At 38.8% G+C, this 27,557-nt stretch overlaps 1 protein-coding gene across 1 annotated transcript; it reads right to left on the reverse strand.

Moving 5' to 3' along the window:
* Positions 1 to 6,237: 6,237 nt before the first annotated feature.
* On the reverse strand, positions 6,238 to 22,734 carry AMPD1 (adenosine monophosphate deaminase 1). Its single transcript, XM_015812051.1, has 15 exons — positions 22,619 to 22,734; positions 17,032 to 17,206; positions 15,291 to 15,456; positions 14,123 to 14,288; positions 13,354 to 13,573; positions 12,435 to 12,564; positions 11,645 to 11,839; positions 11,387 to 11,518; positions 11,126 to 11,289; positions 8,754 to 8,880; positions 8,304 to 8,467; positions 7,705 to 7,825; positions 7,192 to 7,365; positions 6,967 to 7,077; positions 6,238 to 6,530 (listed from the first exon to the last, which is right to left on the reverse strand). Exons 1-15 carry the CDS (start codon positions 22,638 to 22,640, stop codon positions 6,372 to 6,374), a joined length of 2,226 nt encoding a protein of 741 aa, XP_015667537.1. The 5' UTR covers positions 22,641 to 22,734; the 3' UTR covers positions 6,238 to 6,371.
* Positions 22,735 to 27,557: the final 4,823 nt, after the last annotated feature.

Raw genomic sequence — 27,557 nt, forward strand, 5'->3', positions numbered from 1 at the left:
CCCTTTCTGGCTTCTGCCGCCGTCGCCGCCACTGGCAACTTCGCAAGAACCTAGTAGAGCCGCTTTCCGAAGTTGACACATTTGGGCAGGGCCCTATTGGCTAGTGCCTCCGTCACTCCGACGCCAAGCCCTGCCCTTCTTCTTTGCCTAATATACAACTCCGCCCCCTCGTCTCTGCTCCCCCTTCCACCCCCCCAGTACACGTGGGCGCTACTTTGGATCGTTGTGGCTGGCTTGCCGGGCGCTTTGGGGCATGTGCTACACCCAGCCATTCACCCACGGGCGGCCGGGAAGGAAGAATGTCTGGCAACAGATGGCTGAAATATGCTGTCAGAGTTCCCTTCGGCAAAAACAAAACCAAATGAACAAACGAAACTTGAGGCGCCTTCCCAGCAAAATAAGTCAGGCTTGTTGTCGTGCCGCGGCTTTGGCTGCGGTCTTCAGAATCCGTCTATAACTCCTTCCTCGCCGTCTTGGATGTGCGCGTGTCGCATGGAGCAGATAACAACGGACGTTCGGGCCGTTGCACATTCACGTGAGCAGATGCTGCCGTTTTTCTTTATAAATAAAACTAAGCAACCCTAGTTTGCAGCAGCGGCCCAGTCCGATTACTTTGAAATTCACTTAAGATACCATGGGATTGTTCAGACCTACATTCACAGATGGGTGTAAAAACTGGATCAAAAAGGATATTAAGATGTGAAGCTATATGAAGTTGTATTTGGTGTTAGCTTCTTTTTTTTTTTAAGACTTCAAGCATCCTATTTGAATACCACTAACCAACTTTACACAACTCATGGATAATGGTGATCATGTAGATTCACTAACAGGCTAAATGTGTCACAGTTTTCAGTTGTGAGGCCAGTGTGTTATATATTACTAGAACGAACAAAACCAAGAATTTGGGCAATTCTTGGAGGATAAACTATTGTTCCTAGGATCAATGGCCTCGGAATACTACTGTAGTTGCTGGATCACAAGTGAGAGAGTTTCTATCTCCATGTCAGCCTTGCAGAGCCCTCCTAGTGATTGCCCACTATGGGGATCAAAGTCTTTTAGAGAGACCTTTGGCCTAATCCAGCCTAAATATTTTCCTTTCCTCCTGTTTTCAGGAGATACTCAAATTGCTCTTCCTACTGATATGTCTCCCTGTCTGATGACAGCTTTCACAGCTGGAGAGGACCCCTGAAGCTCGATACCAGTGAGATGGTAGATAAATGCAATGAAGAAAGACCCTGTAACACCTCAAGTTTTCTTTTAAAAAGGAACAAAACTGGGATTTGTTTTCAAAATCATGAGTATCTCAGAGAAAGAAGACAACAATGCTAAGCTCTTTAGAGTTCTTCAAAATATTGCTTTATCCCAGACCGGATGCAATTCTTAAGGCAGAAGACGAATGAATGTTTTGCATTTGTTGCCAAAGCTGAATTTCTCTATGTAATGCTATCACTGGAAGTCACTGGAGTTTTTCCTTACACCCACAGAAGACACACCCTGCAGAATCACCCACTGAGCACTTACCCTCAGGTGCTGTAATGGCACAGTGGGGCTCACCCACCCACTCCAGCCTAGGAGAATCAAACACTTCACCATTGCAACTGAAAAGCTGTGAGAGACTTGGATCTGGCAAATCCTTTCACACCTTCTCACATTCACACCTAAGAATTGTAGCGATGTAGTGTCATTTCATTCAGATCAGCAAATGGGAGAAACAGTTAAAACAAATGGCTGCAAGCTGTTGTTTACACATGAACATTAAGAAAGGAGAACAGCTATTTAGAGCAAGGATGTAGGATGTGGCGGCATAGTGCAAAGCACATGACTACTGTATCTTCTTCCTGAGCTATGGCTAAATTTCAATGGAATTCTGCAAAATCACTAATTACAAAGTTCTGGGGACAGAAACACAAACTTCAAGTCAGGGGTCCTTTGGTGAGGCTATTCTGTTCAATAACCAGGCTAAATCTGAGAAAGAAAGTGATCCACTCAGTATACTGGGCTCTGTTGAAAGGGGGAGACATATACAAATTGGTAATACTGATGATGATCATGATATTTTCTAGAGAACATCCTGTACCATCATAGTGATGTATTTCAAATGAATAAGGGCTGATTTTTTTTCAAGGTATACAAACTAATAAAAGTTTCTGAGTAATCCCGGTATTTTTAGACTTTCCCCCCTCAATAAATGAACACAACTGCTCTGCCAGTTTTGTTTTAGTTTGCCTTTGAATTAGTCTGGAAGTTGGCTAACTCTTGTCATTATCCAGATAGTAAATTATGCATGGAATTTGGACTTCATTGCTAATGATCTTGCTAGCAGAACTTTGCTGCCTTCCTAGATTCATGGATTGCATTTCTCATAAACTTGAAAACAGATCTGTGTAATATGTACACAACTTGAGAAATAGTCTGCGCCACAATAAAGAGGTAAGGGTCTGGGTTTGATATGGTGATTCTTAATTGTGCAGGATTAGCATACAGCTGTTTAATTGCTTTGCCCTTGAAACTTGCTTTATTGTATACCAGGGCTCAAGTTGTTTTGCAAAAATTAATACAGTGAGACTAATTACAACCAAGCTTTGAAGTGACGGAAACGTAAAATCTCTTCCTTCCTGAAATCCAGGGGATTAAAAATTTCCTTTCCTGAAGTTGTCTTGTTTTAGACTTATCAGCACCATGAGTTTTTTTTAAAAATCTATCAATATTAATTGGTTTTTTATTTATGTGTAATTTATAATTTGCATATTTACTTATTTAAATTTAATGGCCACTCAATTCCAGTGGATACCTCCCAAAGTTCTAGTATCATGCAATCATTGTCATCATCATTTTAGAAATTGTCTGTCCATATGCAGGATGAAGGCCTCTTCCGCGTGTTTCCGACCAATATGGTCCTATGCTTTCTTTTGCCAATTGGGCCTGCAATACTTGGTGATGTCGTCAGTCCATCTTGTTTTACGTCTCTTTCATGGACGCTCTTTATCATTTTATTGGTATCATCCAATATTAACAAGTATTTTGAATATTTGTAACAGGAGTCTGTTGAGAGCCAGTTTGGGGTAATGGTTAAGACATCAGGCTAGAAACTGGAAAATCATGAGTTCCAGTCCCACCTTAGGCACAAAACCAGCTGGGTGCCTTGGGCTAGTCACTCTTTCAACCCTAGAAAGGCAATGGCAAAACCATTTTTGAAAAACCTTTCTTAGAAAACTGCAGGAACTTATCCAGTCAGCCTGAGACTTGTATGCAGTTGAACAGAAGAAGAAGAAAACAGTAGTCAGTAGATGGCGATAGAATTACTGTAGTATAATGGGATAATTACCGTATGAAGTAATATTAATGATAAAAGGTAACTTTGACAGTGAAAAGCATTTAAAAATTTTTTTATCTTAATACCATAGCAATTGCTGTATTAACTGCTCCATACTCCTGACACTGTATGGTAATCCTTTATGAATGATTATCCAAATCAAGTACACTTTTCTGTTGTTAAATTAGTTAATCTCCAAAATGCCACATGTCTTCAGTGTTTATGAAATATTAGCAGTTATGTTGATGTGGGCTGGGTTGCCTCACTTTCAACTGAATTAAGTATTCAGAATTTTCAAGCAAAACAGAAAAAGTCTGCATATTTGAGGTTGTGGTGCTTGACTGATTTTATTTTTGCCTAATCACATATAGAATTCTACTTTGCAGATTAGAATATCATTTCAAAGAGGCTGGCTATCATAATATTAAAACTAGAAATTTAAATGAATCAATATGAAAGAACAGACTATTGATCCCTGCTTCAAAATGTCTATTTTCCAACAGGCTAAATATCTTAGTTATATAGTTGCTCTTACACCTGTATATTGTAATGTTTCCATGATCATGCATGGAAATCTACTGCTTTAACAGTCAGTATCCTAGTCCCAAGAGCTAGTAGAGTACAGTGGTTAAGGCATCAGGCTAGAGCAGACCTGTGCCACCTGTGGGCCACATCTGGCCCTTTGGCTGTCCCTGTCTAGCCCATGGCATCGGTGGTGTCAGTGGCAAGAGGCAGGGCAGCATTAGGGGCAAGGCAATGTTGGTGGGGTAGGGCGGTGTTGGCAGTCTTTCACAACAGTCCCAGTTTCTTATGTGGCCCCTTGGGAAAATTACTGTCCACCCCTGGCTAGAAACTGGGATGCTGTGAGTTCTAGTCCTGCCTTAATCATGATGTCAGCTGGATAGTTTTGGGTAGGTCATTCTCTCTTGGCCCTAGGAAGAAGGCAAACAACTTCTGCAAAAAGGTTGCCTGGAAAACTACATGGATTTGTTGCCAGAAATCAAGTCTGAGTCAAAAATGAAAGATTTCCATTTCTTGGTTGCTGCCATCTCTTGGTCATCCAGATTTTTACTGCCCAGCAGGTAGCCTTGCAAGTGATGCTAGGTGTATCACAGTTAATAGATCTAAATGTACAGATTCATGATCTGGAAAGGGAAAAAGACCTGTGGGAGAATCTATTTGGGGGAGGAATCTCTCACAAGGATATCTGGTTAGGAATCTGGTTAGGAATCGATTTGGATGAATCAAAATGAAGACTTCAATACTAACTCTTCCCACTGACATGAAGAGGCTGTGTTGGAGGTCCAGAACAACTGGAAGGCCAAAGGTTTCCTATTCTTTTTTTAGAGTCAGGGTTGTACTTTGTATCTATATTTACATGCATTTCCTATGTCACTTCTAAACCAAAAAGGGCTCTAGCATGGTTTCAAGTAACTATTATATTCTTCTTTAACCCTTCTATCAAAAGAATAACTTTCTATTAGGAGAGCTGTGAATATAAACCCAGGAATCCAGGGCAGTTTGCCTACTGGTGTTGATGACAAGTATGCAGAAGGCAGCTGAACAAAAGAAAGATCTGTCTGATTAGAGCTGGAAGTTGCATGATCTTCCTTCTCCAGACAGCGAGTTTTTACTACTGCCATAAAATAATCTTTGTTGAACATTTTCACTCAAGATTACATTCTGTTTAGTAATTGCCAGTTTTTACAAAAGATAGCAATATCATATCACAGATTCATAAAACGAAGTATGTTGAGGCTTGAGATATATATGTGTGTCTTGAGTATTTTTTTTTTTATGCACCCTGTCGGCCCAAATATGGGAGGAAGATGAGAGCTAATTAGCTCAAAATAGCTATCCCAGTCTCCCTCTCTTTGTTAGCAATCCCAAAAAAATTAGCGCATATATATATAAAAACTAGGAAATCTTGAATTCAAGTCCTGCCTTAGACACAACCCAGCTAAGTCTTGGGCCAGTCACTCTCTCTCAATCCTAGAAAGGAGGCAACACCAAACTTCTGAAAAAGAAACCTTGGCAAGAAAATTGCAGAGACTAATCCAGGCAGTCATCAGGAGTCAACAATTATTGAAAGGCACACAAAACAAAAAGAGGCAAAAGGAGGGGAGGAATGAAAACTGCTTGTGGGGAGAAATTGAATTGCTTGAGTCCATTATAATCTCTGCACAAGGGTGTAGCAGACTGGAATCCTGAACATGCACAATCCTGGGGGAGACAGAGGCAGAATCCACTTGTTGACATTATTGCACCAAATCTTGAAGGATTGTCACTTTTTGCAAGATGTATCCCTGTTTGCTCTATTATTTGTGGGATTAGTGACCTTGAAATTTTAGTGATTGAAATAAAATTTTAGTTCAATTTGGGACTCTCTTGCATTCAGTCTGGTAAGGTCATGAGCACAATGTACCATCAGATACTCTCTGACTTTCATGGTGCTCACAATCTTCCAAAAACATGATAGTGATCCATTTAAAAGAAAGGCATGGGATACCTTGATGGTGTTTTGGAGGGCCTTAAAACCTGGCTATTTTTCCAAGCCTTGGTGATTTGGAGCCCCTTGCTGGATATTAAAGTACTGTATGTGTTCTGTTTCATCTGCCAGATTCACCATCTTTTTTCCCCTCTTTTCTAGTGTGCTTCTTGTTATATACAGTATGTTATTGTTCTTGTTATATTATTTTTATTCTGTTTATTGTCTTGTGAGCTGCCCAGAGTTATTTGGCACTAAGTAAAATTAAATCAATCAATACTTTAGTATAATGGTTGAACAAAATGTTTGAACTCAGTTGTAATAGGATTTTTCATCCAGGATGCTAGAAAAAACTGATGTTTGTAGAACGAAGAAGTACAACAGTACAAAAAGCTTAGGAAACATGCTGTATTTCTTTTCTCTTTTGAAAATATAATGTAAGCTGAAACTATATGGTCAGGCTACCTTTCCTCCCCATAACTGAGGGGAGGAAATGCTAAATGGCAATGCTATTTTTCTGGCTCCAGTCGGCTCCATGGTTCCAACAGTTGATATACAAGATGCTCCAACCTAGTCAGGTGATTTCATCCCCTCAGCCATAAGATCAAGCTCATAGCACAATGTTTCATAGCGGTAGGCCATGCGGATCTGCGCCACATTGGTCTTGGAGATGTTATTACCCTGCGGCCCATCTTCATGATAGTTCTTGCCCAAAATATGGAGCTTTTCCTGTCAAAGGGATGCAATGAGTCACACATGCATTCTAATCACTTTTTCCCTAATTCCTCCAATTTAAAAAGGAGCTTTTTGCTTCTCTTCCTTCTATGTATCTTTTTTTCTCCCTTTGGTCAACCTTGTCATATCCTCAGGTACTGTATACAGCAACCTTATATATTCCTTTGAGATTTTATAGTAAGCCTCATGGAAAGTCAGTTTGGTGTAGTGGTTAAGGTATCTGCCTAGAAACTGGGAGACCATCTGTTCTAGTCCTGCCCTAGTCTCCAAACCAGCTAAATGACCTTAGGCCAGTCACTTTCTCTCAGCCCTAGGAAGGAAGCAATATCAAACCACTTCTGAAAATCCTTGCCAAGAAAACAGCAGGACTTGCCCAGGACTTGTCCAAGAATCAGACACAATTGAATGGAAGAAAAGGAAAGCATCATACCTCATGAGACAGGCCACACTGCAGGACACTGTTGCGTGCAATCTCACACATATCACAGGTGCTCAGCTTGAAGACTTGAGCAGCAATTGCATATTCTTCCATGAGAGGCTCCTGAGGAATAAAAAAGTGCTTAAAGGACAAATACCAAATATGCAGCCATCTTTCTTGCCTGCTTCCTATCTATTTTTATAAATAAATATCCACGGAAAGGAACTGGCTTCCTACCTTGGTGTAGTGGAATTGCATGGGATCATCAGTGGAGAGAGATACCATGAGTCCCTTCTGATGGAAATCAAGGAGTGGGTTTTTGGCATACTCTAAGAAGAGACTGTTGTTGCTGAGTGGGGACATGGCAATTGGGATTTGGGCTAAGAAGTAGAGATACTGCAGCACAGGACTCTGGGGGGGAAAGACAGTAGAATTGAGTTAGTACAGTCATGAAGCAAGATCTCTAATTTCTTGCCTGAGGTTTGTTCCCCCCAAAAAAGTTGAATAATATTGTTTCTTATGTTATTCATTACTTGCTAAGAACTTGGAAGTAGAATTCCGTCTTAGAACTCTATGATGGGATCTGAATTCTAGGGGGAAAAATCTAAGGATTTAAGGAAGCCAGCTGGACCATGTTTTCAAACTGAAGATGCAATGAGCTTTTGGTGTATTACTACTATGCAGGAAAATCATATAAGTATCTAAAAAGGTGCATTATATTTGTGTTCTTCTTTTGAATGCTGCACTCACCTTCATCAGGTTCAAGCCATGAGAAATATTATCTGCAGTCATGAAGGCAGCCAGTAGGTGGGTAAGAGAACCTGCTTCTCCACAGTGAGGACGGAACAGGAAGGTGTTCATACCACGCTTCCTGGAAATAATAAGGCAGCCTTTATGTATACTGTACATCATGGGTTAATTAGGATAGAAGGATCTGTCCACAGAGGGATCCAGCTAACTAAGACTTTATTGGATACTTTCATACACATGCACACACACACACACACACACACATTGATTTCCCTTCTATTTCAAAGGTATATTGAGAGGAGAGCAGAATGCAATTGGACATCTAAATTCCAGGGGTAATTGAACAGTCTTGACCTTATCCAAATTTATTTGTTCTTTCTTTTGTAGTGAATTTGAAATGAAGACTCTTAAAAGCTAGATTTGATGAAGAGATTTGACGCAAATACGTTCTTGAAATACATTAGGCAATAATATACTTAACAGGGTTAGTGGATGGTTATCAAAACCATCAAACTTAAGAATATTGCTTTATTAAAGAGTTAGTAAAGGGAATTTGTGTATCAAAGCATAATCCTTTGCAAGCTTAAGCCAGAACTCACCGTCGAAGATGATTCAGTACAAGGATGTTGGCATACATATAATACAAATAATATGTATAGGATGGATTCTTTTCATGGTTCCACTCCTCAGGCTTGGGACTCTTGGTAGAAAACATGTGCCCACTATGTTTGGACTCATCATCTACACTATCAAAACCAGTAACCTGCAAATAATAAGAAAACATTGCACAAGATGGCCACCTTCATCCATGATGCTAAAATCTCACAGCGGTGTAATATCTTATTTCTTGTTATTCTTAGGGTCAAGACCCCCAATTTGATGAGTTGTTAACTTGCTCTAGTTAAGGATATGCTGCCTTAGATCCATACTTTTGATATAGCACTATCCCTGGTCTCTGGCATGCAGTTTTAAAGAGCATTCTCACTTTCCAACAATGGAATTAGGACCACATTCTTCATCCTGGGCTTTTCATAGCAGGAAGTACTCACATAACGAAGGAAAACACTCAGTTCCTTATTGTCCTGAGGATTGATTGTTGCTTGAAACACAGGCAGGAAAATGTTCTCCAGCATCTTCCCAAAGTGCGGTAGAAAGTTCTTTGCCCTAAAGACATCACTGAGGGAAGAGATAGGAAAAAGAATCAGTTCAGCTCAGTTCCTATAGCACAGCAGAAGCGAATGGGCTGAAAGACAGCTTACAGTGAGGATTTAAAACCTGGTGCCTCACAAAAGTCTTGGCTATATCCCTGCCCCCACAAGTTTCTCCAAAAGTCATTGTTTTTATTACAGATTGTGTTTAGATACCACCAGATTCAACATAAATTATACGCAGCAGTTTACAATAAAAACATAAAAACAAGTAATAAACACAAGCAATATAAAAATGGTAAGCACTGTATAACAGTGACCATTCATTTCTTAATGGTTCCCCAGAATGGATTGGTGTCACAGTGGTGAAGGTTGTGAGAGTTGGGTTATGGGGATTTAGGTTTAGTTTTTAGAGGGAGGTTAGATTATGGGATATGGTTGTCTGAACACTTCAAATTCTCTATTTTTTTTCTTTTTTAAAACTGTAAAACTGCCAGAGTCGTTCTGAAGTTAAGCAACCTCTAAATGTAATCCTCTTCCTCCTTCTCCATTGTTGTGATAATTGTCATCACAATTGCCATCTATTTTGAAGATGGAGAGTTTCCCACAACATGAAGGTTGCAATATAAAAATATTGCTTGCAAGTCCTAGTCTCTTTTACGTCTCCTACGTAGGTGACTATTAAAAGATATTGGTAATAGCCCTAGAAAACTAAAAAAAGAATGAATTAGAGTCAAGGCTATACCATGGCTACAGCCTTGGAGTTACAATCAGGATATTCCAGTTTAGTTTCCCTTGGTTATGAGAAATACATTAGGAGCTAGAGTTTCTTAGGCATCCTGAGAATGGCAATAACCAGTGAGCAGCTGTCAGGTTTCACACAAGGCTGAGCAGTAAATCTTTGCTCTCCAGACATTGAAGCCCTTATTCAGAAATTGATTTACTTGGTACAAGTCTTTCAGATCTGATCCTTCTTGATTAGTCTTGTTATTTCAAACAAGAATGAAGCCATACATACACATATTTCCCCGTGGTATAAATGGAAACCAAAAAACTTATATAAATGTGCCACAGTTTAAATTTAATTTTTTTCCCTCCTGCTCTTCTAAGACAACAGATAACTTGACTGACCTACTAAAGGCCATGAAAAATTCCTGATATATAACAGTTCTATCCAGCCTGGGAATGTTGCCTCACCAGCTTCATTCCTTATACCATCTAGCAAGAACATAAAGCAGGGTTTTCATTAAGCCCACAGAAAGGGTGAGCAGAAAAGACAGAATTAAACCCAGGAGAAATCAGACAAGAGCAGCTATCTTAACAATCAGAGGGCAATTAACTAGTTGGTGGCTTCAGTTCTAGGTGACGTTAGCTGCACTGCCTGAAGTTTGTGAGAACCTTCAGCCAAGTTCGAGCCAGCTAAGAAGTCTGACATAGTCCTTATTTGACTGAGGAATCAGTTACTTCATGTTTCATTGCATTTCAGTGATGGCTTAAGGAAATTTGCTGGTAGAAAAAGAGAAGAGAAATATGAGTCTTTTGTCATAGAATTGGCCATTTAAGAATTCACATGGCTTTGTCAGATAATATATTAGAGGAGGCTAGATCATAAAAGTTAGTCGATAACCAGTCTTTGTTGGAGCAAGTTATTATCTTAAAATTTCCCATTATATTACAAGTTCTGGCCTGTCCTGTTCTTGTACCTTACATTCCTATGGTACTTGAGTGAAAATTAGCTGCTCTTCATCTATATATTCTTACCCTGTTTCTTACAGTGTTTCCTGACTGATGTTCCTAGTGCTATTAATCAAAGACATAGTAAAGATGTGCAATGGGTGCCTTGTTAATGCATTTTAATGTATATGATAGGAAACAAAGATGGAGGTATGTAGGAAAATGGGTTACAAATAGAGGATAACGACATCTATACTCTATGTAAAATAAATGAATATGGGCAACAGTAAAAGCCTAACTTGGAAGCACTGTTGATCCACAACAGAGTATACCAAATTCTTATCTACTGTTATATATATGTATGCATGTGTGTGTATATATATATACAATGTGTGTGTCCATGTGTGTATTGCATTTTAACTTTATTTTTGGATTCTTCTAAGCTGCTTTGGAATTGCTTTACAATTCAAATCAGGAACTCAGTAATGACTTGGCTAGAATTAAAACGTAGCTAGAATCAAAACTAACAAAAGTCCAATTGTTGGGCTCAAGTTTTAATATATCTTTTGCAAATGCTAATCTCACCCTCTTGTACTTACTAAAGTCTGGGTACCTGGATCATCCATCTCATATTGGGCGAATATACACGATGTTGGGTGAACCATTTAGCTAATTTGGGCCATTCTTCTGGTGAGCATCCATAGATGGAAAGTCGTGGTTCTGCATATTGGTATTTGGCATCCTCTAAATCAGAGCCAACTTCCTGATAAATCAGAATTAACAAATAAATTATCTGCTTCCAGTAGATTTCCTCATGCTCAAATTCAGACTCAAAAAATATATATATCATACTATCTAACCTTAATGATGGTAGCAAAATACTCGCCATTGATGGCATTTTCAGTCTTTAGATAGAGATCACGCAATTCACTGGCCCCTACTGGGTTATACTTGGCATTGAACTTATCAAAGCGTTGGAAAGTCTGGCGGCCCTGCAGCATAAAAGAATAGTCAAGTACACAAACCCATAAATGCTGGTTTAATATTAAGAGTGATGCAGGAGTTTACCATTTGTATGACTTATCCTTACTCAAGTAATAGAAATAGACAGAACTTACTGCATGCACATCAAGTGAATCCACAGTCAGATCAGAGGGGTGAAGACTGAGCTTCTCAAAGAGCTGTCTCAGTGTCAGTGTTTCATCCTTGTATTTGTATACCACTCTTTCAGCATCTGTCCGGTATGACTTCTTAATAAATCGTAATAGATGCTTTTGATTCATGCAAGCTGCAGCATGGATATGTGTATCTACCTGTAAAAGAAGCTAAAGGTCAGTTGGAAAGAAGGTGGTGGTTACTGTTGGGAATTTTTCCTCCAGAACCCATCATAAAAATGATATTGGAGTAGATCAGTCTACTCTTCTCTGGGGCAACCCAATTATAAAAACTACAACCCCCAGAATTCTTAGTAAACCATAATAAGGGAGCCTTTCAATTCTGTGCATCAAAATCACACTTAGAAAACCAACGTCTAAAAAATAAAATATGTGAAACAAATGAAATAATTTGGCACATCCTACCTTCCTTATTTTGGAAAATCAGAAGATTTTGAAAGAAATGAAAAAAAAGAGGCAGGAAAAAATGACTCTCAGGGAGCAGAGTTTTTCATCCGTGCTTTTGCAAGCAGAAATAAGCAACACTATCTTTGATGGATTGCTTATTTGTTCACACATATATATTTCCAAAAATCATGCAAGAATGTCTGAAATATGTCTGAAATAATTTCTAGTAACTGGTATATTTAGGTGAAACTGTAACAGTGTGAAAGTTATTGTGAGAATCTCTCCAACTTCTTTATTTGACATTATGCGTTCTGATAAGAAGATAACGTATAGCCAAATCCCTCACCTTCCGACAATTATAGAAGTCCCGATGGGGATTGTTCTTCAGCTCCTTCAATTCTTCCATCTCATTCAACATCTCATGTACATTGAACTTGGAGGATAGGAATCGAAGTCTTCGGTGGGAATAGGTTTTACTGCAATAGTCGCAAAAAAGACCACATATTTGCCCATAAGTGTCCCATAAAGTTAGGAAAAAAAGGTAGATGAAAGAGTAAGAAAGCATTTGCCAGCATCACCACCATCTGTCAGGCATGATGGTCCCCACCATTGTAAGCTTAATAAATGACAGCTTAATGAAGCTCACATTCAAAATTGAACAGAGATAGCAGACTCACACTTGTTACCAAGTAGGACAACTTGGCTCTTGCTTCCTGTGTCTACAGAAAAGACACTTCTATAATGCAGCTGCTGCATTCAACTCTAGATCTCATGTGTCAATATAGGGCAGTGACTGTGGAATTCTGGGAACTGATGGTTACAGGTCTTAAAACTGCCAAGGTTGAGAAATACTAAACACTGGTATAGGGAATTGGTGGTGGTTGGTTTACCATTACTTCTTTTAATTGCATAAAATCATTTTTGAGAGATTTTGCACTTATGCACTTAACTTTCCTAGACTCTATGTCAATGATCCATACCATAAGTAAGCATTTCTAGGGAAGACCATTTTTATCGGAGCTTTCAGAACCCCCTGATCATGAAAATTAACAGCACAGCTTCCTGATCTTTTCAAATGGGAAATGGTGAACACAATGAAACCAAGCAAATTTCTGTTGAAAACACTTTAAAAACCTACTCAGACTCTCTCCTCTCTCTGATATGCACTATGGCTCCATCTACTTTATGTTACTCAGTACCCCAAGAAGGTTAAGAGCTGCTTTTCTCCACCTCAAAGTCACCAGTTCCTGCTTTAAGACACTTACACAGGCCCCTTTGCTATAAGGGCAAGCAGGAAATTCATGTCATCAATAAAGACCTCCAGGTTAGGGTAGGACAGGTCCATGGGCTCACCCCTGGCAGCGGCTTCTTTGTCGGCATAGACATATACCACCCCTCCTTTCATTTCTGTATGGTAGTTCAGATTCTCAGGAAGATTGTCAGATTGCCAAAGATCTGCACTATTCTTCACGTGTGAAGTGAACACTAAAATCAAGCAAAGAAATACTAAAGTGAAGATAAGGAAAGGTACAGGACCTATGCCATCCTAGACATGCAAATAAATTCTACAAATCTGTGGAATCATTAGAAAATAACTTGATATTGGGAAAAAGATTCCTCCCCCCATGATGTTTTCCTTGGTTGCCAAAAGTAAGAACTTTTGCTGAGATTCTTTCTTTTGACCTTACATTATCTGAACAAAAGACTTCTCCCTACCTTGCTCCTGCTTTTCTCTTTATTGTTTCTTGCAGAACTACCATATCACATGCTCCCAGTTTGTTCCTATTAAATATCTTACCACAAGAAAAAAAATCTACCATATGAAACACATATTTTGATTTTTGTGTATTTGTTTCACCACATAGTCTTCATTCCCTCCCCTTTTTCACTCCCCACAGATACATTGGTAAACAAATGAGGTTGGAATAAGTTTGCTGAGCGTTGCAGTTGGTTTTGGGGCCTGAATTTTTCTATACTTATATTTTCATGTACTCCCAGCAAAGCTTGCCAATAAGACGTTTATTCATAAGTTACCTGGCCACATCTCTTCACTGGGCTTCCATACTTCATTTTCAATGGTGCGTAAGAACTGGGATGGAGTCTGAGGGAATCGCTGGAAAGATTTCAGCATATTCTTCTCTCGGATACATAGGGCACGATACAGACCCTGGCAGACTAATTCAAAGTCCTCCACAGATACCTACAGTTTAACATATGTTAAGATTCCTAGTTCCAGATAGTTCATGATCATAAGAGTGTAAAACACAAGAATGGCTGAAAACTACAGAAGTCTACTATGGGATATATATGCACTGTGATCTTGTAGTAATAACAGTAAGGATGGGGTAAATCCAAACTCAGTACTTGGTAAGTCTTATCATGGAGAGAGAAAGATGGAGAGAGAGATTGTGTGTGTCCCCCATTGCTTAGCAACTTGTAAGTCTTTGCAAATCTTAATAGGGATAAGCTCTCTGCCAAATTTGGAGTCACCCAATGGATGGAGCATAGAAAATATGAGGTATTGAAGAGAATGAGAGAATCCAACAAAAGTTTTAAGGAGGTGAATTGCTTTGCTTTTAATCTTGTAGCCTTGCTTTGAGATTATTATATTAATAATGAAAAGTGGGCAAAATGTCTTGTAAATAAATATTATAGCAGCAGCTATCTTCTCCAATGATCCATCATCTGAGACAACAATTAAAGGAACTCAAAAGATATGATAAGATGCCAAAACAAGCACTTCTAAGCATCTGTATGACATATTTGTCGTGGATTCATAATACAGTTGGTGCCGCTAATTAATGTAGGTAGAATTTATCATTAAAAAAACTTAACATCTTTTCTTTCCCATTCCATTTCTGGATTATATTCTTTGGGATTCATATTTGAAAATATGCATTTTCCCCTACATGCTTTGTAATCAGTAATAAGCAAGATTTCTCATTTGCAACATCTACTTTGCAATAGGGGCCTATAACACTTTGCTTTTCTTTTGTTTGCTTATAATTCTTGTTAGACAGTATAATGATCCTCTACTTGCTGTATAAGATAGTACAGTGAAATGTTACCAAGTGGAAATTAGATTGTATATAATTATAGTTGAAAAGTCATTAGCGGTAATGTCACATATGAACCATCTGTATGATGGAAAGAAGTGACAAAAGAAGGTTCAGACAGGATCTGAGGATCTTTAGCTACTGACCCCTGCAGCATAATCCCCTGTGATCTGCACGCGCTGAAATTTGGGTACATCTTCATACATAGCAGTAGTAGAGATGACCTCATCTAAAGTGGACAGTTTTGTTGAACACTGTCCAGCAATAGGAACAACCAACGCAATGGTTTTCAGCCGCAAAAGCCTCTTCTTCCTGGGGGCCAGTAAAAGGAATGGAACACAAGCTCAAACTTTTTTCATATTTTGGCAGCAGTTTAGTTCAGTTGATCATATATTTTCCATATATATAATTCATTGTTCTGTACATGTAAAGTATGTTCAATTGTTAGGAGTGGAGGAATATGAATTGATCTGTATGCAAATGCCTTTAAATGGATCTAGGACATTTGGATTTTGTTTGCATCTTCAGTCATTCTTCCTATGTATTCATTCATTCATTCATATATAAGATTTTTACACTGCCTCAGTCCAGAAGGGCTTTAAGCAATTCACAATGTTAACACTATAAAAACAATACCTAGTTAATAACTGTATTCTTATATCCTCAGACCTACTGAAACAGTCCAATTTTTAAAGAACCAGGTCTTCCAGAAAAGCCAGATCTTAACAAATCTCTGAAAGACCATGAGAATAGAAACTAACCTTATCTCTGAAGGCAGACTGTTCCAGAGAATGTAGTGGAGATATATAAATGACTATCTAAGCATATTGATAATACCTCACCCTGAATCTCTCTAGCAAATTCAGATGAGAGAGAGGGCCAAGCTCTGGGGCACCCGTTAATAGAGTTCGAACCACTTGACTTCTTCCCCAATCAATCAAGAAGGAACAGAAACACTAAAGAATGCTGTCCCCTTCTTCTAACTCACACAGGCAGTTCATAAAGTTAATGTGATTTAGAGTACTGAAGAGTACTGAATGGCCCAACCAGTTGAAAATGATCATGTTCCTTCTTTCCAAATCCCTTCAGAAATCCTCAGTAAGAGTAACAAATACAGTTTCCATCCCATATCCATACTAACTTAACCATCTTATATTTTGAAAGCCTTTACTTTTCAAAGTCAGCCACACTGAAATATCCTCCATTTAGTATATTAGACTACACATTTTGATCCGAAGGCTGCTCTGTCACATTTGCATTAGTGACAGCCATATAATGTCCCATACTTGTAAACCCTCCTAGTCTTGAAAGTCTTTTCCAAGCAGGAATCCACTTTGCTTATCAGATTATGTAAGTGTATCTATAGCACGTGTTTAGTAATATGGGTAACATAAATCCCACATAATTCCTTCTTCAGCCACATCTTATGACAGGTGATTTCCAATCTGTCTGGACTGGTGAAATATTTGGAATGGTGAGCATGTGTTGCTGAATTTCCCTATTATAAAATGGCTACCATGAAGAGATAGATGGATTGTTATTTGCCATTTTGCTTAGCATCCCACTCTAGTCCTTCTTGGCAGGATACTCCCTAATATATCTCTGTTTCCCTTTGTTCCTTTTTTTAGTTAGATGTCCACCCTTTCAAACAGAGCTCTGCCTCTCTCTCTTTTTTTTTTTTTTAAAAATGCACATCAGTTTTATATGGAATTAAATATAAAGCTGCTATAGTTTCGTGTCAGCTTCTCTCTTTAAATAATTAGGTGGGCCTGAAAGGATGATAGGTATGAAGAAAGGTGGCTGTAGGCTGGCACTGGCACCATAGCAGAGACCTTACTCTTACAATGTTACTTATCCAAACTTTCAGGACATCTGCCCAATTCTCACCGTTTATCAGAAGCACTTGTGTTCTCCTGTTTGATCATGTGCTCTTGCATTTCATGATGTGAGATGGGACAGACATCTTCCACATCAAAAGGAGACAGTTCATGCCGTTCTCCTTCATCCTTCACCTCTGAGGCAAAGACCATCTCTGCAAAGGAGCGCATGTCATCGTCTGTTTCTGTGGGGAAAAGGCAATAGATCAGTAAGTCATCTTAATCTACCAGATCCAACAGAAAGGTGGATATTTACTTTGTGTATATTCTGGGAAGAGATCAACCTCTCAAGTTATAGGGCTAAGAAAAAAGTATGGAAATACTGACCCATTGGAAAAAAAATGTATTGGCTATAAAGAGAACACAGAAAAAGAAGGCTGTAATAATCTGTGGAATACTTTTGACAGGCAGGAGTAGGGAAAGTCCTAGCCAGGACAACAGTCAGAGAAAAGAGAACTCAGCCCACACCTACTACAAAGCCCATGTTGCTAGTATTACAGAGTCCATGTTGCTTGGCCCTCACACTAAAGAAATGGGGGTATGGAAAGCATTTCTTAGTTCCTCGGAAGTAAAGACAAGGAGGGAGAGATATATTTTCAGACTTGCAAGATTCTGTTAATATAACCTAGTAGATTTGAACAGTCACTAAATACAGCAGTTGTTAAGTGGAGTTTACCTGTACATAAAACATACAAAGAAAAGTTGCATTTCTCTTTTATTGATTATAATTGACGAGATGGAGTGATATGGGAGCAGATGGAGAGAAACCGGCTGAAATTAAGAACTAAAAACAAAAGAGGGAATTAAAAGATCAAAATGCATAAATTGAAATAATTCCAACAGTGCCATCTGCTGGCTGTGTAGGGTAGATTCATGGTAACTGGTGTCCTTTTGGGGAAATAAACCACTCTTAGAGGAGATAAATAAAATCAACCTTATTTTAAAAAAACAAAACATACTGTAACTCTTCCCTTTTTCTTTTTTTAACTTTAAGGTTAAAATGCAAATATTCAGCATAGAAGATAAATTATAGAATTTTCTGCATTATTTATTTATTTATTTATATCCCACCTTTATTATTTTTACAAATAACTCAAGATGACAAACATATACAACACACCTTCCTCCTTCTATTTTCCCCACAACAACAACTCTGTGAGGTGAGTTGGGCTGAGAGAGGGTGACTGGCCCAAAATCACCCAGATGGCTTTCATGGCTCAGCACGTCTCCCGGTTTCTAACCTGGAACCACTTACGTCAGTTGGCAAATTAGTCAAAAAAGAAATATCTAAAAGAAAATATAATATATTGTTTTTCAACCGTGGCAATTTAAGATATATGAATTCAATTCTCAGAAGTCCCCAGCCAACATGGTAGGGAACAAATTATTATACAGGTAGTCTTCAATTTTGAACTTATTATTAAATGGCCATTTGTAGTTATGATAGCCTCAAAAAAGGTGTTTAATTGCCCATAAAGCACTTCCAGTTCATACCACCATGACCTCATGGTCATATGACTGCATTTTATGACCTTGGCCGTCTATTCATACTTACATCCAGTCAGTGCTTTTTTTGTAAAAAAAAAAAAAAAAAAAGGTACCGGAACTCACACACATTATACAACCCGCCTTGCCTACCCTACAAGGTTCCATCCAAAAAAGGTGCCGGAACTCCGTTCTGGGCGTTCTATGACAAAAAAAGCCCTGCATCCAGTTGTCAAGCACCCCACAATCATGTGATTACCATTCACAATCTTTACTGCCAGCTTTCCCAGAAGAAAAAGTGGCAAGCTGAGGGGACAGAGGGAAAGTCCCCTCCCAGCCACCCAGTCACATCCAGGAGCCCTCAGCTAGCTCCAGAGGCTACTAGCATGTCTCAAGCTGGAAGTCTTCAGCTTACTCCCCACCTACCCATGCATGAGAGCCCGCAGATGGTTCCAGGACCTACCAGCATGCACAAAGCAGCCACGGCCCCAGACATCTTTGGCCATGAGCAGGAATCCTTAGTCAGTTCCAGAATCCAGCAGCATACAATTTCCTTTTCTGTTTTTCTGCGGTTTCTGATAGGCCTACAGAGGCTGTTCTGCAAATGGTGTATTTCTTGCAATCTTAAAATGGAGCCTCCTAAAGGGCTGACTGGGTGGCTGGGTAGGAAGCACACTGAAAATGTCCAGGCCCGCAGCAACTTTGTACATGCTGGTAGACCCTGGAGCTAGCTGAGAACTCCCATTTGTGACAGGTGGGGAACAGGCTGATGCATTCTGGTCTGCAGCATGTTTTCATGTGCCAGTGAGCCCTGAGGCATCCCCATGCTTCACTTAACAACTGCAATTGGGTGAGCCAGGAATCATTGATTGCAGTCATTGAGCTAAGTGATTGTGTGATTTTCACTTAAATACTGAGATTGTGGACCCAATTGTGTCATAAGTTGAGGATTGCCTGTATGTTCTAAAGGAAAAGTGTATCTTCATAAGTATAGCCTGAGATCTGATTGAAGGCTGACACTAAATAACTCCGTTCCATATCTTGCACAAATACATAAAAAAATAATTTTAGCATAGCACATCACATCACATCAAACTGAAATAAAGTACTTAATGCAAATTCCTGATTGTACATTTTTCCCATGACTATGAAAATAGACATTCCCTGAACAATTGTTCTGTTCCACTTAGCTGGATTTCTCCAGTTTTTTGAAAACTGAAATCCATTCATCAGTGGTTGATGAAATGGGGAGGGGGGGAATAACAATTGTTTTTACAGGCCTCTCTCCTTGGGGCTTCTGCCAAATTCTACCAACAAAGGGAAGGGCTGGAGTTCCTGAACTGTATACATTCACAAAGCCATCTGTCATGCAATGGGACATGTACAGTATTGTAGCCTGTGATCTGCATTCACAACACATACAAGCGATTACAAATGTATTGCACAACAATAAACTACGACTAATATTGCCATTTTTACAGTAGAGGTGAAGTAATAATCAGATGAGTATCTGATCTGTCGATAGGAATTGGAAGAAGCAAGGATGTGATGATGCTTTGGCAAGAAATGGGCAGATGGAATAAACAAGATAAGCATAAAATGTCATGAAGATTAAAGAGGTATGCTGGAGATAAGGTTAGTGACAGCTGTGTGCAATGCTAGTGACACTGTATATTGGGAATGGGCTAGAAAGAATGAAGCCCTCTCTACTTGAGGACACAGAATATAAGATGGTAAGATGGACAGTCCTGTTCTGGATTTTTACCTCCTGCTTAGGGGCATTCTTTCTGTGTAGAGTTACCAGCTGATTATATGGACAGTTGAAAAAGAGGACAAATGTGTTGGTATGGGGGAAGACTCACTAACTTTTTAGCTTCCTTGCCATCCATGTAAAAAATTACAGCAAAAAAATGCAAAAAAAAGTATCATGTACTGTATATGAAATTATTTTTTCCAGCATCAAACAACTGATTTTTCAATAGCATTTTTTTTCTACCAATCTATTTTCAATAACATGATCGCAATAACGTAGAATTGCCCACAATGCAGTTTCAAATTTTACAACAGAAACATATGATGAATCATCAGACTGCATGATCGTAGATTTAAAGGGTCTGAACTGAAGGTAATAGCTGGAATCAGGAAATAAATAATGTAAATGAAAGCTGTTGATACTATTAGCAGATGAGAAAAAGAAAGAAGTAGAGAATTTACAAGGTCACAATCCACAAAAGTTTGAATGACTACTGTTGTGAAAAATGTCCCTAAACCCCACAAACAAACAAAACAATAAAAAAAGCCAAACAACAATTATTTTAAGCTTTTGCCTGCCAGACAGAAAACATGAGGACAAAAAGAGATCCTCCTTTGTCTGGACATCTGGTAACCCTATTTCGTTGTTGCCACAGCCACATTCTACAAAAAACAGAGAAGCCCTCCTTTTCCTAGCAGCACCAGATCCTTACATACAGAGATGTTGAACACAGTGACTCATATTCAGCTCTATACCTAGCAGTAGCCAGGTATCCAAACAGTTTTCTTAACAGGTTAGATTGTGCCAATGATGCAATTGAAAAAAGTGATTTATGACCAATCCTCACACTTTCGGCATGTATTTATGATCATTGCAGCATCCTGGAGCCATTTGCGACCTTCTCTGCCAGCTTCTGACAAGCAAAGTCAATGGGGGAAGCTGGTTTGCTTAATAAAGAAGTGATTCACTTAACAACCATGGCAAAAAGGTTGTAAAATTGGGTTTGATTCACTCAAAAACACCATTGGTTATCAATGGAAGTTCCAATCCCAATTGTGGTTATATGTCAAGGACTACTATATTTCGGATATTGACTTCTTGGCAATATTCATGTTTCTTCACTAAGTTGCAGGATGGAACATTTGAGAGATGTTTCAATCTCACGTGTACAATTGTAATTTTCAATAGACAAATGTCTGAAAAGCTGTGGCTTAAGCTTGTTGCATATCATTGTTTATGAACTGTTCAACAGGAAGAAAGAATATTAACAAAGGGAATGAAGGCAAATAAACGTGTCCCAGGATAGTGTTGTAGGATCCAACCTGGGTCGGTCATCAGGACCGATGGTTTAGTCTTCCAAGCTTGCAGACTCAATGCTGGACCCCAACCAACACATTCTGGTGAGAGGGAAATTCCCTGAGGATGGGTTCCAGCATGAATCCAAAAGCTAGGAAGACTAAACCTTTGGTTCTGATGACCAACCCAGATTGGATCCTGCATTTACAAAGCATTGGAGAACATCATGGACTCCACACGAGAAATGTAAACGTTTCTCAAAGACTCAGTATGGGCAAGTATAAATCTGAGAGTCACATCACCAACAGCACTTTCCACACATTCTTCCAATATATATAAAAAGCTTTGGCCTTAATCTTTACATATTCATTAATTGCACAGACCCTAAGACATCAGTCCAAAGCTCTTACATGAGCTGAATCTCCTGCATTCAAAGATAAGTGTTGTGCAGAGAAAAGTAATGAACTGGATATGAATATTTTCTTAGTAAAAATAGAAATGTGCACAGTTCACGTACATTTCTACTATATAAACTACATGCTCTGTAAGCAAGTTAGTAAATTTGCAATGTCTATTAATTCCTTTGAGAGAATGTTAAAAATTTCAGTAATCACCTCTAAACAAATAAAGGTATCTTTATTATCTCTCTCCGTTTCCCCTGCCCCTCTTTTTCTTAGCTTCCTAGCTGCATTAGTTCCAGATTCATAACAAATTTCTGAGTAAACTCCTGTAATTCTAGTTGGCATCAGTTGGCACATTTAATTTGCCTTCAGCTTACCGTTTTACCCACTACCTAACCAGTTTCTGCTCAGGGATGGGAGTGGAGTGGGTTTTGCTGAACTGAGTTCACAATCGCTTCCATTTATTTTCATATCTTTGGTATAACAACTACTTGCTTCCTGTTCTATCAAATGACTCATTTGGGGAAAATTAGAAGACTTATCAATTCCTCATTCAAGTTCTTTTTACCCCAGTATAGTACAAAAGAAATAGCTAATGGCTATAGCAACCTAAGCTATACTGAGATTAAGTCTATCTACCAACCTGCTGGGTATAGACCTACCTGGAACTTTCACCTGTGGCATTTTCGTACCACCTCAGTAAAGTTTTCAGGAACTGACTTTGGAATACGCAAGTGGAACAGTGAAGATTCACAGCCAGCCAACGTTCATTTTATTACTTATCTGTGCTCCTGTAACCCAACTCCTCTTCTCTAAAAGGAATGAACAAGTAAGCAACAGACTATTTAAAGCTGCAGTCAGACTAACTTTTAGCTCCAGCCAATGATACCGCAGACATTTTGGGGGTTAATTGAAACATACTTTGAAACCATCGCAAATGAAATACTATGGGCAGAATACTATGTAGAGCTCTGGCTGGCATCAATGGGCACTTGTCTTTTCTCCTTGAACAACATTTATCTCTCTCTCTTGTTCGCTCTCTTTTTAAGATGAGTGCAGTAATCTGAACATGTGCCTCACTGCCTTGGCTATGTACCCCTTTTAGCAATTTTTGAACTAAAACAATAAGATGATATTATAAACCAACCAACCCACATATATATATTCTATAAATTCATAATATAATATTATGACACCAAACTGGCAGGAGTAGCCAACACCCCAGAAAACAAACTCAGGATCCAAAAAGATCTTGACAAACTTGAACAATGGGCTCTATCCAAAAAAAATGAGTTTCAATGTGGAAAAAAGCAAAGTTTTACATTTAGGTAGGAAAAATCAAAGGTACAAGTACAGATTGGGCAAGAGCTGGCTTAAAAACAGTAATAGGGACCTTGAAGTCCTCATGGACGATCACTTAACCATGAGCCAGCAGTGTGCAGCAGCAGCCAAAAAAGCTAATACAATCCTGGGTTGTATAAACAGAGATATAGAATCAAGATCTCGTAAGGTATTAGTACCACTTTATAAAATCCTAGTAAGATCACACCTGGAATACTGCAGCCAATTTTGGTCACCATAACACAAAAAAGATGTTGAGAGTTTGGAAAAAAATCAGAGAAGAGCAACTAAGATGATCAAAGGCCTGCAGACTAAAACATACAAAAAACGGCTGCAGGACTTGGGTTTGGCTAGTCTAAAAGAAAAGAAGAAATAGGGGAGACATGATAGCAGTATACCAGTATTTGAAGAGGAGGTCACGTTATTCACCAAAGCATCAGAGGGCAGGACAAGAAACAATGGTTGGAAACGGATCAAAGAGAGAAGCAACCTGGAATTAAGGAGAAACTTCCTGACAGTGAGGAAAATTAACCAGTGGAACAGCTTGCCCCCAGAAATCGTGGGTACTCTTATCACTGGAGATTTTTAAAAAGAGGCTAGACAGTCATTTGTCTGAGATCGTATACTGTAGGTTCTCCTACTTGAGCAGGGGGCTGGACTAGAAGACCTCCAAGGTCCCTTCCAGCTGTATTCTATTCTATTCTATTCTATTCTATTCTATTCTATTCTTTTCTAGTCTAGTCTAGTCTAGTCTAGTCTAAAAAAAGGTTTTGCTTCCAGCCACAGGCATCCCATATGAAAGAAAATCTAAGCTATAAAGTAGGCTGGGTTCATGCATCAGCCTAAGCTATAATGAAGTCTGGTGGGTTTTGATTTAAGATATTTTGTGAACCAATTCAACTGTAGTTTATTCAACAGACCATGGTTCATCTCCCAGTGCATATATCTTGAAGGATTGTGTTCCAAACGTCTTATGCCATATAAATGAGACCTGCTCAATTTGAGACTACTTTAGCTGACAAATAGCTAAAAGTTATGTCAGTCTGCTATTGCTACTTTTTCTTCTTTTGCAGCAAAAACAGAAGTATTATTAGCCCCTGATGGAAGAGCATAGACTTAGCCTGTGACTGCCCACAATTCAGAGCAATGATTCTGAATCTTGACAACTTTAAGAGGTCTGGATACCAACTCCCAGAATTCCTCAGGCAGCACTTTTTCAAGGGACTGGAAAAAAATTAGAAGCAGGCAGGCAGGCAGGCATTTAGAGATAGACAAACATCTAAATACTAACTCTGTCACCTAAAAAGGATACTTTTCTTCCTCTGAAAGAATATCCTGTCAGAATATGTCTAGGAGACTTTTTTCAATGGTTTTGTTTTATTGCTTGTCTTGAAGGAGAAGATAAATATCCCATCAAAGGATTTCTGTTGACTTGTTAGACAAATTTTACTTTAGCCTTGATTACAGATCAGCATTCTCCACTGTGCTCAAGGATAATAAGGTAACTTAAGGACTTTAGGTCAGAAAGGAGATATAGATCTCTTTATCAAGATCTCCTCAATCTGTGCTCCCCCAGCATCTCCTACCCAAGAATGTTGCCTCAGAGGTCTCACCACAATATGTGCATAGTGTCAGAAATCCTTACCACACCCCTGGTTCCAACAAGACACAAGTCAGTGAGTTCACAGGTGCTGGTTTTAATCACGGAACTTCTGGCATGCATTTAGTCATATAAACAACAAACAAAGTCAGCGCTGGGAGCAATCGCCTCCCAGCGCCTTACATATGCGTTTCCCAACCGGGGCCCACCCCCCACCCACCTGACCAGCGTCCGGTGTGTGAGGTGATAAGAGTGTCTAGGCAGGAGGCACTGCAGGCTCCCAGCCTCATGAGCTTCCCTGCGCTGATCAGCTGCTCGTCGGGCACGCTGCAGGCCTCCGGCATCCTGGTGCTTCCCTGTGCCAAACAGCTGTTCGGTGGGCTGGCCATGGAGCCAGTCAGCTGTTAGGCAGGACAACCACGGAGCCGATGGCCACACCGCCACGCTCTGCCCATCAACAGTCCAGTTAATGGGAGAGGGAAGGGCTGTCACCATTGGTCTTGTCGCTGGACTCCTCCGCCGAATCAGGATGCCCGTAGACACTGTCCTTGCCCCCTCCCCCCTCCCATCAGTGTCGAGTCCACAGAGGCTTGACACATATAAGATTTAAGATTTAGATGATTTGCAGAACTAGTTTTTACTCCAGAAAAACTTTCACATCAACCACAACTGAATACAGGGATCACAAGATTCTGTTCTCTCTCTCTCTCTCTTTTATAAGTTTTATTGATTTTTTAATACAATTCAATAGTGCTTATTCAACAAATGTGTTGTCTGAGTTTATCATTCACTAATACAAATTAATTCCTAATCCCTAGTTCGCTTCTCCAGCCATTGATAAAATAAGTCCCAAATTTGAAAATATTCTGTTTCTTCTTTTTTCTTTCAATCTCAGAGTAAGTCTGTCCATTTCCACACAGTCTAGTTATCATGGTTCCGACAGACAGAGACAAATAAAGCAGAACTCCAAGGCTTGGAAATTCCTTAAAGAACATGTTTATTAGTTACAAAGTATCAGCACGTCAAAAGCGAAACCAAGTCTTAAGACACACATAACAATTCCTAATACAAAGTTAAGAAATCCCACCCCTAAGGCTATGCAAGGAACTACGTTCCCCAATACATCTTCTTAGCAGGCTTTTCACAAAACACCCAGCCTGCAGTCTCAGGAGCAGTCGATAACTTTGGTTCCCACGGGACAAAGGTTTATTTTGAATAGTGAAGCACCTGGTAATCCCCCCTCCCTTCTTTCAACTGAAAATGAATAAGGAAAAGCCATGCTCATTTTCAAAGTTAACACTACTATTTTTTAATTATTTCTTCCTCCAATGATATTTCTTCGTTTTTCCAATATTGTGCAAATATAAGTCTTGCTGCTGTCGTCACATGCAAAATCAAATATATATGTTGTTTGTCAAGCTTTTCTGGAATTATACCTAATAAAAAAGTTCAGGTTTAAAGTCTACATGTTTCCCCAGCATCTTTTCTAGCCAAGTATGTATTTTTGTCCAATATTTCTTTGCTTTAATACATGTCCACCATACATGATAATAAGTACCTGGTTTATGATTACATTTCCAACATTTATCCGACATATTTTTAAACATTTTTGCTAATTGTGCTGGTGGCAAGTGCCATCTATAAAACATTTTATATAAGTTTTCTTTATAAGACATTGACATTGTCAATTTATAATTTCTTTCTCACAGGCTTCGCCATTTCTCTAAATCTATATTGTATCCGAAATTCTTTGCTCATATTATCACTGTTTCTTTTACTTGTTCATCTTCCATTTTCAAATTTAATAGGAAATTATACATTTTCTTAATTAGTTTTTCATCAGAGGTTAATAATATCTGATCAAACAAAATCTGCTCTTTATAGAATCCATACAATTTAAGATCTTTATCATATCTCACTTGCATCTGTAAATGTGACCCCATGATAGATCAATATCCTGATTTTTCCATCTCTTGTCTAGATTTTAAGTTCCCTTCAGAGTTTAGAATATCTTTATATGTCCATATTTTCTCAAGACTAACTAGATTTGGGTGTACGAATGCTTCCGTTGTTGAAAGCCATCCTGGAATTTTCAAATATATTTTACATTTTATTTTTTCCCATGTTAGTAATAAATATTTATGAATTTTATTTTTCCCATACCATAAGAAAGCATGCCAACCAAGTTGTAAGTCATGCCCCTCTAGATACAACAATCTTTTATTTCTGAGGGTTATCCATTCTTTTACCCATGTTAACACCGATGCTTGATAATATAAAACCCAATCTGTCAAACCAAAACCTCAATTTCCCTTAGCTTCTTGTAACATTTTCAATTTAATTCTGGCTTTCTTCCCTTGCCAGATAAATTTTAAAATTAAGGAATTTAGGTCTTCAAAAAAAAATTTCTCTAGTTTTATAGGTATCATTTGGAATAAGAAAAGTATTTTTGGTAATATATTCATTTTCACTGTAGCAATTCTTCCTGACATCGACAACTGCAGATTTTTTCATTTTTCCAAGTCAAGTTTTATTTGGTTTAGTAATTTTATATAGTTATCTTCTTTTATCATTGAACATCTTGCTGTCAAGTATATTCCCAAATATCTAACCTTTTTAACTATTTGTAGATCTATTTTTTTCTGACAGGTTTTTTTTTT

This window comes from Protobothrops mucrosquamatus, unplaced genomic scaffold, assembly GCF_001527695.2.
Source record: "Protobothrops mucrosquamatus isolate PMUCROS unplaced genomic scaffold, P.Mucros_1.0 scaffold65, whole genome shotgun sequence".
In the NCBI taxonomy this organism is placed as follows: Eukaryota; Metazoa; Chordata; class Lepidosauria; order Squamata; family Viperidae; genus Protobothrops; species Protobothrops mucrosquamatus.